The 11,067-nt window shown below is 41.9% G+C and overlaps 1 protein-coding gene across 2 annotated transcripts in view; it reads left to right on the forward strand.

Moving 5' to 3' along the window:
• ELK4 (ETS transcription factor ELK4) overlaps positions 1 to 10,402 on the forward strand; it is a 28,752-nt gene extending 18,350 nt beyond the window's left edge. Inside the window, exons 5-6 of one of the 2 annotated variants that reach the window (XR_008508828.1) lie at positions 1,857 to 3,772; positions 3,857 to 10,402. Coding sequence is in view for 1 of the 2 variants with exons in the window: in XM_036398533.2 (XP_036254426.1) it covers positions 1,857 to 1,955 (99 nt within the window). In the remaining variant the exon portion in view is untranslated. Of the gene's footprint in view, positions 1 to 1,856 lie in introns of both variants that reach the window. The other variant, XM_036398533.2, reaches the window with a different exon arrangement.
• The last annotated feature ends 665 nt before the right edge of the window (positions 10,403 to 11,067 follow it).

Genomic DNA, 11,067 nt, shown 5'->3' on the forward strand with positions numbered 1-11,067 from the left:
ATGTCCTGTCCTTCTTCTCCTTCTTCTTCTTGGCCTCCATCTTCTGCTGTGATGGTGGCACTTTTGGATTGGTTTAGAGTAGAAGCTCACTGTCTAACATAGGTGATAGGTATTGGAAAGTAATTGTAAATAATGTATTTTTAGTATACAGACATAACCCTGCCCTGGGGGCAGGCAGAGTGCCTGGAACTGTCCTGCTGGATGGACCTCGGCAGGGCAGGAGAAAGAATTTTTATAGATAAGAAACAATGAACAACCTTGAGACAGAGAAATGAAGAGCCCTGACTCCTTCTTCGAGCACTGGGCTGGGAAAAGAGACTTTCCAACTCTTCTTGGGGTCACTGTGAGCAGTGAGAGATCCCCACAAGTTCCTACCTTAAACCAATCCAAAAGTGCCAACATCACCCAGAAGATGGAGGCCAAGAAGAAGAAGAAGGAAAAAGGACAAGGCGCGCCCCAATTCCTCCATCTTGAGACCCCAAGCCCCCATTCTAAAAACCTCAAAAATCTATTTTTCACCCTGTGATAAATTCACTGTCATTCTGCCTAAACTTTTGTGGCCTGTAAATCTTCACAGAAGTTTGGGAATTGTTTTTTCCAAGGGCTAAACCAAAGGCACAGGGGTCCAGGGCTCTGGGCCAAGGTCTCTGAGCCCTCCAGGGCAGCCAGAGGAATTTCCTGGCTTCCAACACACCTGCAATTATTCCCAATATTTGCAGCAGAAATAATCCAGGAGTTGTTGTTTCCTACCCCCTGTTGCAGCATTAATTTTATTTTTTTACCCGGTTTTATTTCAGGATATTGTAAATGTTGGTGTTTCAGGAATGGTTGAAATCAACTGCAGCACAGGCTGCTTTAGAGAGAGATTATTTGTCCTTTTTAGGTCTGTTCTTCCTGTAAAAATTTCCTCCTTGTAACTTTTTTTTTTTTTTGGTTGGGATTTTCATGAATTTTAGAAATTTTCTGCTCTATTGATTGTTCCAATCATTCCTGATGAAAAATATTCATTAATCTCGCAACTAAAAATATTCATTAATCTCACAACTAAAATTAATTATTAATCTCACAACTAAAAAATATTAATTAATCTCACAACCAATGAGGAGAAAGAGTATGTGTTTGATCTCTGTGCTGATGTGTGGCACAGTTTTTGATGATTTTTATGGAAGAAATCTTTAAAATTCACCCCTGTGAGGGTGGAGAGGCCCAGAGAAGCTGTGGCTGCTCCTGGATCCCTGGAAGTGTCCAAGGTCAGGGTATTTTTTACTATATAGGAGAAAATCCACTGTATTTAAGAAAAAAACCACTCCTTTAGTTGTAATTCTCATGTTTTTCCCTCACACTTCCACTCTGGCACTGGAATTACCACATTTGCTGCCTGAATTTGCTGTGGCAAATGGTAGAATTTAACAAATTTAATTAATTTTTATTTAATTTCTTTGAAATTTAAGAATGTAATGAAATTTTCTGGGTTGGGATCTGTCATCTCCATGGAGATGAAGGAAGTTCCTCATCTGTACCATGAGGATATAAAATAAACAAGGAGGGCTGGAATGACAGTGGGTATTTCAGCTTGGAAAGAGCTGATAATTAACTGAGGGGTAATTTAGACCCTGTTTTCCTCAGAACCTGGATTAAAGTCACATTTTAATGAGGATATGGGGTCACTGTGACACTGCTTGGCATTAAAAAATAAATTAAAAGTGAGGAGCCAAGAGCATCCTTGAAATCTGGGGTGGCTTTGCTTTGTTTTGTTGTTACATTTGGGGATTTTTTTGCCCTTCTTCGTGCCCAGGTGTGGGAGGAACATTGAATTAAAGTGGTTTTTTTTTGATGATTCTTGTTTTATCTCTTAGTTCCCATCCGTGCTGAACAGTCACGGCCCATTTACCCTGTCTGGACTGGATGGACCCTCCACCCCTGGCCCCTTTTCCCCAGACCTGCAGAAGACATAGCACATGGGATTTCTGCACAAGGACAGCAAGGCAAAGAGATATGGGACGTTTTCCCTTCCACCACCTTTTTTTTAAAACAAGCAGTTTGTAATTCCACAGAGATTCTCAACAGTCGGAGTCGGAGTTGTTGCCATTCCCGAATCCAAAAAAAAAAAAAAAAAACCGACAAAAAAAAGCCTTTTTTGTGCAAAAATTCCCCCTTTTTTTGGAAGAACCCAGGTTGGGAATGTATATGCAAACGCCTTAATAGGAGCTGCAGCTCCAGTTTCTTCTCCTCCTCACTTTGGAAGGTTTTTTTCCCCCCGTGTCCAAAAGGAATTTTGGGTGGTGTTGCAGCAACTGCCCCTGCACTGACTGCAGCAAACAGCACCAGAGGAGGCTTTTCTCTGTGACTCTTGGGAAAAAAAACAAAAAACAAACAAAACCCTCTGTTCTTCTGCTTCCTGTGCTCAGCAAGGAGAACCCTGAATCCTGATGGAAGCTGGCATTCCAGGAAAAGTTTGGGAATGGGGTGTGTGCTGCCAGCTCTGCCCTGGGGGCACCACAACCTCTGCAGCAACAAAAGCACCAGGGCTTTTCTGCTGCCCTTGTCTCTATTTTTATTTTGGTTTTTTTTTTTGGTTTTTTTTTCCTGCACGGAGAATTTTTTTTTTTTTCCAAGGATTTATTCCAAGTTTATATCCAGGACAATTCTGTGGAGCCCCTGGGGCTGGATTTTGGATGTTTCCCTTCCTATGAGTGGTGGGATGAGCTCCTTTCACTTCTCACAGAGTTTCAATGCTGGAGTCCAGACATTTCTTGTGCCACAGCCTGGGAGCTCCCTGCTGGATCAGCAGGATGGGAGGATTTCCCCTGCAGTTTTGGGGCTTTTTTCCTGCAGTTTTGGGGGATTTGCCCTGGGTTTTGGGGGATTTTCCCTGCAGTTTTTGGGGAATTTTCCCTTGGTTTTTAGGGGGGGTTGCTGCCTGACCTGCAATTCCAGAGCCCAGCAACACCCCAGCATTAAGTGTTGCTCTTCTTTCCCCACAGTTCTGGAAAAGTTTCCTGCTTTTCCCCACGTGGAAAAGCTCCTCTTTTGCCAGCTCTTATCCCAAGTTTTGCAGTGGAGCTGTTGATTTTGAGTTTTTTTTTTTTTTTTTGTTGGACCCCAAACCAGGCTGAGGGGTTCCATGGGGTTTAACCTCGTGGTAAATCTGTTTTTACCTCCTTGGTGTCCTGGATTAATGATGCAGGATTGTTTTTCCAGAGCCATTGGAGGTGAGATGGAGTTTGTAGGTGGATTTTTTACACCTCAGGAGGCCTTTTGAGAAAACTGAGGGGTGAGAAAATGAGAGCTGCTCCTCTCTCAGCCCCTCAGTCTGGGAGTGTTGGGCTTTGGGTTTGTGTCTTTCCACATTTGGGGCATCTGATGTCAGGCAGCAACTTCTGGCTTTGAGTTGGGGGTGTCAGAGCATCTTCCCCATTAAAAATTCCCAGAAAACAGATGGAGACATCTCCTTCCTTCAGCATCCTCCGGGCTGCCACGAGCAGAGGAAGATTTTAAGATTTTCCCCTGTCCAGCACGAGGAGCTGACAGAGTTTGCTGTAAATACTGCACCTATTCCATGGAGAAGTGGTGAACTCAAACTTTTCCAGAGTTGTTTTTTTCTTTTCCTTCTGCCACTTTTGCAGGCTTGGAATTCCCTTTAAAAGCCACAACACCCAGGACTTTTCTTTTCCTGCAGTGCTGTTCCCTTTCTATATCCTGACATTGAGATACAAAAAAAAAAAAAAACAAAACCACTTTTTGTGTGTTCCTGATGTGACACCTGGGACAGGTGGGTGGAACATTTTTTCTTGGGCATTGTTCACCTGCCCAGGGGAAAAGTGGGAGAAAAAAAAAATAAATATTCCTTTTTCAGGTGGAGAAGCAGGGAGTGAGCTCATGGAGTGACCTGTCTTCCTGTTGGCTCCTGTCTGAGGCAAAAAATGCTTCACATTTAGACATCAGCAGATGCAGGAGGAAATTCCTGCGCCAGCAGCTCTTCAAATGTGCAATATTGACCTTTTTTTGTGTTTTTTTTTTTCCATTTTTATTTTTATTTTTGAAATGCAGAAGCGAAGCTGCGGGTGATGGTGAAGAGCAGGCATCTGGAATTTTTTATTTTGGTTTGCATGTTTGGGAAAAGCCTGCTCTGGGAAATTTCTAGAGCTATGTGTAAATAGCAGCACTTTGGTTGGTTCAGGTTGGCCAATTTTATGCCTACCAAATACTTGGACTTTTGACATTTGCAGGCTGGGATTCGAATTGAAAATTCATGAATGAGCACTAAAAACTTGCAATTTAATTGCTTCCCTTCCCCCTTGTTCCCCTTGTGGAGAAAAGCCAAGTTTAGCTGTTGAAAAAAAAATTTGTGCACTTAATTCTTTGTGAGCTTTTATAGCTTTGGGCAGAGGGTCAAGCCCAAAAAATATTTGTGGGCTCCTGCTCCTCTCCAAGAAGCTTCCCAAAATTGCTGTGCCACAGAGAATCCAGGTTTTCCTGTGGAAATGCAGCCTGGATGGGAAAGATTCCACCAGGTAAAACAGGAAAAATAAAAATGAGGCAGGAAAAAACCAAAAATCAGCGTGGACAGGATGATGGAAAAGGGAGAAAGAGGTGGGAGAGGAGCAGCTTTTGCTGCCTTTTCTCCACTGCAGTTTTCAGGTGACTGAAGGGAAGATTTCCTTGTTCCAAAGGGAGCTGCCAGCTTTTCCTGGGCCCCATTCCTGGCAGAGCCTCCCTGGGGGCTCCCTCTGTCACCTGCTGGTTCTTTAGGTCACTTCAGGAGCACTTTTGTGCAGCTCCTCACAGTTTGTTTTTAATTTAGCCTAAGACAGGTGGGGTTAGAGTAGATTCTGTTTTAGTTCTGTACCGTGGTGATTTTAAAAAAAATAACAAAAAAATTAAAAAAAAATGCAGCATTACAGAAGCTTTTTTTTTCCTTAGGTTCCTGTTGCTGGAGTAGCTTTGGTTTTGTGGAATGTTTGGTAATTTTTGCATCAGTTTGTGCCTGGCTTGGGTTATGTGGAAGGTTCAAAGAATTTTGGTAGGAGACAAACAAGAACCCAGCATCCTCCCCAGCTCCTGGAAATAGGAAAAAACCTCTAATGATGGAACACAACCATTCAAAAAAACTGGTAGGATTTAGGGAATCCTGGAAGCTGAACTCATGTCTTGTTCCTGGAAATCTCTTGGTTTTTTGGTTGATTTCTCCATGGGCAGCTGCTGCTGCTGCCTGGCTCTGTTTGGGATCCTGGATTTTCAGGGTTCCTGGCCAGGAGCAGCCCCTGGAAGCAGAAAAATGTCCCATGGTTATGGAACCCTTGGTGTTCTGTCATTCCTGGGAGGGTGATCCTGGTCAAAAGAGGGTGATGGAGGAATTTTGGGGTTTTTTTTTTTTAGCAGCAGCTTTAGGTTTAGAGCTTTGTTTCAGACCTGTCCTCAGCAGGGGATGCAATTCCTGTGCCCAGATTTTGGCACATTCAAGCTTTGGTTTGCAATAGGTCAGGAAGGGATAAAATCCCTGGGGGTGGACAAGTCCTTGTTTTCACTTGGAGCATCCCCAGGCTTCAGAATCCATGGAATCTTTGGGGCAAAATGTGCCAGAATTTGGCCCATGTGGCAGATTCAGTGCCAGATTTTGGCACATTCAAGCTCTGGTTTGCAATAGGTCAGGAAGGGTTAAAATCCCTGGAATTGGACAATTCCTTGTTTTCACTTGGAGCATCCCAAGGTTTCAGTGTCCATGGAATCTTTGGGATAAATTCCTTGGAATTGGACAATTCCTTGTTTTCACTTGGAGCATCCCAAGGCTTCAAAATCCATGGAATCCTTGGGATAAAATCCCTGGAATTGGACAATTCCTTGTTTTCACTTGGAGCATCTCAAGGTTTCAGAATCCATGGAATCTTTGGGATGGTGGAATTGTGAGAACAGAAAGGCTTTGGTTGGGGTCATTTCCCCCTTCTGATGCATTTTCAGACCTCAGCTGTCTCACAAATGGAACATTTTGGGTTTTTAATGTTGATTCTGCAGTTGAACCTCTCCCATTTTTAAGGCAGATTTGTTTTCAGTCCAGCTCTGGAGATCAGCCTCAGCAGTGGGGCAGGGAATGTTGTTAAAATCCACAGGAACTTCAAAACTTCTCAGCTTTGGGTGACTGTTTTGGTTTGTTCCCTTCCTCAGCTCTGTGAGGAATAGAATCTGGATCTGGAAGAGTAGAAATAGGGGGGAAAAAAAAAAGAAAATAAGAGATTTTTTGGCCTCTCAGGTGTGGTGGGGTGGTTTTGTCTTAGCAATCAGAGCGGGGTTTTGCAAGCAGCCCCTGAGGGTCTCCCATGTGGCAGAAGAGCCCAAAATTCTGGAATATTCACCCAGGAGCTGTCCAGGATGGTTGATGGGGCTGTGCTGCCTAACCAGAGGCGTTATGGGTTGATTAGGAGTTAATTAATTAAGCAGTAATTAGCAGTGGCTGTTGAGTGGGAGCAGCTCCAGGGGAGTGGGCCAGGCTGACACAGGAAGATTTTGGGGTCAAATGCAGTTAATCCCTAAAGTTTTATGTCCCCTTTGCCTTGGGGAACGCTTCTTCCCCCTCTGGTTTTAGAGCTGAGAAGTTGATTTGGAATAATAAAACTGGGGAAAAATTAAAAATAAAAGGAAATCGTAGGGAGACACAGCAGTGGTGTGTGAGATCAGGGCAGCTGGAATTCATCTGGGGCTGAATCCTTCTCCAGCAGCAATTCTGGGAGGCCAAAATCCTGGGAATCAGCACACATCCAGCAGCAGCTGCCCCAGCTTCCCTGGGCTGGGCAGGTTTTTGTGTCTTGGGAGGGTTTAAAATCAATTTAAATCAATTTAAATCCAATTTCAGCACCCCCGTCCAGCTGTGTGTGTTGTCCTGTTCATTCCTGGAGTGCACATCTGGCTTGGGAAGGTGATTTTGGCATCTGCTCCAACTTCCCTGGGCTGGGCAGGGGTTTTGTTTTGGTTTTTTTTTTGTGTGTCTTGGAGGGATTTAAATCAATTTAAATCAATTTAAATCAATTTTTAGCCACTCCAGCACCTCCATCCCATCCAACTGGGTGCCAGTGTTGTCCTGTTCATCCCTGATGATTTTTGGGGCACAAAATTCCACTGGGAGTGAATGGGGAGGGGAAAGGTGGCTCTGGACACAGAGAAATCCTTAGGAATGGAACCAAATCTTCCTCCAGAGCAATTTTAATTTCAAACCTGACTCATTTTAGTCAGGAGGGCAAAACAGAGAAGCCACGAGGGCAGCGCTGCCCATTTTGGTCAGGATTCCCTGAAGGGCTTGGAGCAGAAAGGTGAAATTTTTGGTTTGGTGTCAGTAAATCCTGGATTTTATTCTAAAAATCCTGATTTTTATTCTAAAATCCTGAATTTTATTCTAAAATCCTGAATTTTATTCCTGCCTTTCTGCCAGGAACAAGCAGGAATCAGAAGAAATCTGTTCCCTGCAGGTTGTTTTTTCTGTCTGACCACAGGTGGGCAAGGCCCTGCTCCTCCCTGGATATTCCAACATTTCCCTGTTGGAACAACAAAATATCTGCTTCCTATAAATTATTTTGGAACGAAACCACCCGAAAACTGGCAAAAAAAAAAAAAAAAAAGAATTTTGTTTCCACCTCCCAAAGAAAGCAGCAGATTTTGCTTGTGGAGCTCTTCCAGGCCCTGATGAGAAGCACACTCAGAGCTGAAAAATTGGAATTTTGTAATTTTTTTTTTTTTTTTTTTTAGATTCCTCAGTGTTTAAGTCTGCCTGGATGGGTCATGCCTGGCAGGATGTGTTCCCAAAAATCCACAGAAATATCCCCAAAAATCCACAGAAATATCCCCATCCTCCCTCTGAGCAGATTCTGCACTCTGCAGTGGCCACTTTGAAATATTTTGCACTCTTTTGGGAGGGTTTTTTTTGGGTTTTTTTTCTCTTTTAGCCCTCAAATCAATCCTGCCCTCAGCGTGCACTCGGGAGTTGCCAAAGGTTTATTTTTGACATTGTTGGTTGCCACATTTCCTGAAAAAAAAAAAGAAAAAAAGGAAAAAAAAAGCGTCTTAAATGTGTTTTTGAGTAGTTTTGTGTGCATGGAACAAAAGGCTGGGCTTGATTTCCAAGATTTCTCTGCGAGGTTGTGTTGCAGGAGGTTCTCATCTCAGTCAGGGCTGGAACAGGAGAATCCTGAGCCTTTGGAAATCAGGGATCTGAGTCAGGAGGGGCTGCAGCTGATGGCAGAGCCCATTTCAGCAGTGCTGTACCAATAACTGGAAGCTGTTGTTGTTTATTTCGATTTTTTCCCTTTCCTTGAGGGTGATTTTTCTGTGATTTAGGAAGGCTGTGCATGGTTCCTGGAGTGTTGCTGTGTGCTGGGATGGGGGCTCCCCTTTTCCAAGCCCTGGCTTTGTTCTCAGCTCCTTGGGGTGGCTTTTGGGGCTGTATTTTCATTTTTATTTTCATTTTTATTTTCATTTTTATTTTCATTTTTATTTTCATTTTTATTTTCATTTTTATTTTCATTTTTATTTTTATTTTTATTTTTATTTTCATTTTTATTTTCATTTTTATTTTCATTTTTATTTTTATTTTCATTTTTATTTTCATTTTTATTTTTATTTTTATTTTTTTTCCCTAGCATGTCCTAACCCCTCCAAGCTTTGAAACTGCTTCCTAGAATTGTGTTGACTTTTATTTTATTTTTTTCTTCTTGTTGTTGTTATTGTGCTGTTGTTCAGTTGCACAGAGGTTTTTGGTTTTGTTTTTTTTCTATATAAAATATACTTTGGAAACGTTTCGTTCTCTGTGAACAGGGTTGAGATTTATTCTTTGTAGCTTTGAAAAATGATCCTAAAATTCCCTTTTCCAAACCTGTTTTTTGTAGCCTGTTGCAGTGTTACCAGATGGCCTTATGTACGTCACAGTGCTTTGTGATGGGTACAGTAGCACATTTAATGCTTCTTCCCCTCTGTTCTTAGAGCTGAGAAGTTGATTTGGAATCATAAAGCTGAAAAAAAAAGAAAAAAAAAAAAAGGGAAAAAAATTCCAGGGAAACACAGAGTGGTCATGTCCCCTCAAGGAGATCAGGGCAGCTGGAATTCATCATCCTTTACCAGCAGGAATTCTGGGAGGCCAAAATCCTGGGAATCAGCGCACATCCAGCAGCAGCTGCTCCAGCTTCCCTGGGCTGGGCAGGTTTTTTGTGTGTTTTGAAGGGATTTAAATCAATTTAAATCGAATTTTAGCCGCTCCAGCACCCCCGTCCAGCTGTGTGTGTTGTCCTGTTCGTTCCTGGAGTGCACATCTGGCTTGGGAAGGTGATTCTGGAGTGGGTTCCTTGCTGGAATGTTCAGGCTGAGCTGGGTTCTTGGCAGTGTTTTGGGAGCTGATCCCTCCCTCTGGAACTCTGGGCTGGAGTTTTCCCTTTCCCAGTTTGACCCTGCTGGGATTTTCAGAACAATCCGTGGGGAAAACTCCCCTGAAAGCAGCAGAAAAGGGGAACATTTCCAGTGGCTCTTTCCAGAACAGAGTTGCATTTTTCTTTTCTCTATAAATATATATAAATATATATATATATATATTACAAATTAAAGAGGCAAAGTTATGTTGTAGTGAGTGTCTGAAACTTCCTACACTGGAGACTTTTCTGGACAAGACAACTGTAAAAGTCACCCCTTGTTCCAGCTAGGTGACCCTGCCTGGGACAGAATTGCTTCTCAGTCTAACTTTTTATTTTTAAATACTTTATTAGAGTATCTTAATGCCATTGTGTTTAAAAAAAAAAATGCTGGTATGTAATGCAAGTACATAAATAGCCAAAGTTTTCAGTAATTGTTCAGTGTTACTAAATTTTGCTTTTATTTAACCTTCTGAGATAACATTTAGGAAGACCTTCAGCGTGTAAATCATCCTGAAAATTCCAAGTATGAGCAACTGGATTAGGGCAGGGATGGAGTTGTTTGAGCACATTTCAGGTTTGAATACAATCAGGAGAGGCAAAGCTTTCAAGATGCAAAACTTCCTTTGCACTGTCCTGACACTTCAAAGTGACAAATGCTGCTTTGGCAGTGGCTCTTTGGGAATTGTTATTCAAACATCATGAAGGTCTTTCCTGAGAAATCAGGTGACTTTTTTCTATTGCTTCGATTTTTGTGCAAAAAAAAAAAAAAAAAACAAACAACAAAATAAAAATAAAAATCAATGTATTGCAATCTTTTTTTAAAAAAAAATGGGGTGGGAATAGTTAAAGAAAACTATTTTATGTAAGAACTGACAGAGGGATTTTGCTTTGTATAATGCAAGCTGGCTTTAAAAAAAGCATTGTAGCAAATTATTCAAGTCAATCATATGTTAATAGTTATGTGCAACCAGACATGCAAAACAATTGTATTTTTTTAAATAAATATTTTTAACAAAGTTTCTGCTCATTTGACTGCTTTTTTTTTTTACTTTCAGTAGAGAAAATAGAAAGTTACAGTGGAGGGGATGTGCTAAGGAGGGAATTCAGACTTTGAGGTAAATTGTATTTTAAAGTGTTGCTAAATCAGGTGCTATTCTGGTGAAAATTTCCTTAAATTAGGATTTTTGTTTTTCCTCTAAGTAGCCAAAATGGAGATTGAAATGACCAAACTCAAGAAGTGCGATGGTGAATTTTGATTGAGAAGAAATCGAGTTCTGTTTTACCAAACAGAACTCATTTTAATTTTAATTTTACCAAACAGAACTTACTTTTAATTCTTGGAATTACCAAGCCCAAGAAGTGTGTGCTGGTGGATTTTAATGGAGAAGAAATTGAGCTGTGCTTTACCAAACCTGCCAGGCCAGAATGAGAGATGATCTCAAAGCTGCCAGCCCTGCTGTGACACAAACTGAGGAGATTTCTTCCCAAATTTTGGTGCTCATTTCCTCCCAGCAGGGCCCAGAGATGCTCTCATGCTGGGAGGGGCTCGAGGAAGGGACAGATTGAGGGGTTTTATTTTGCTGTGAACGGCTTTTGCAGTCTGTGGTTGTTTTCATTGCGGGTGATTTAATCTGGGCAGGTCCAGGAGAGGAACAGTGGCATCCTGTGGAGCTGGAGAAGA

The sequence above is a fragment of the Molothrus ater genome, chromosome 25 (assembly GCF_012460135.2).
Source record: "Molothrus ater isolate BHLD 08-10-18 breed brown headed cowbird chromosome 25, BPBGC_Mater_1.1, whole genome shotgun sequence".
NCBI classification, from domain to species: Eukaryota; Metazoa; Chordata; class Aves; order Passeriformes; family Icteridae; genus Molothrus; species Molothrus ater.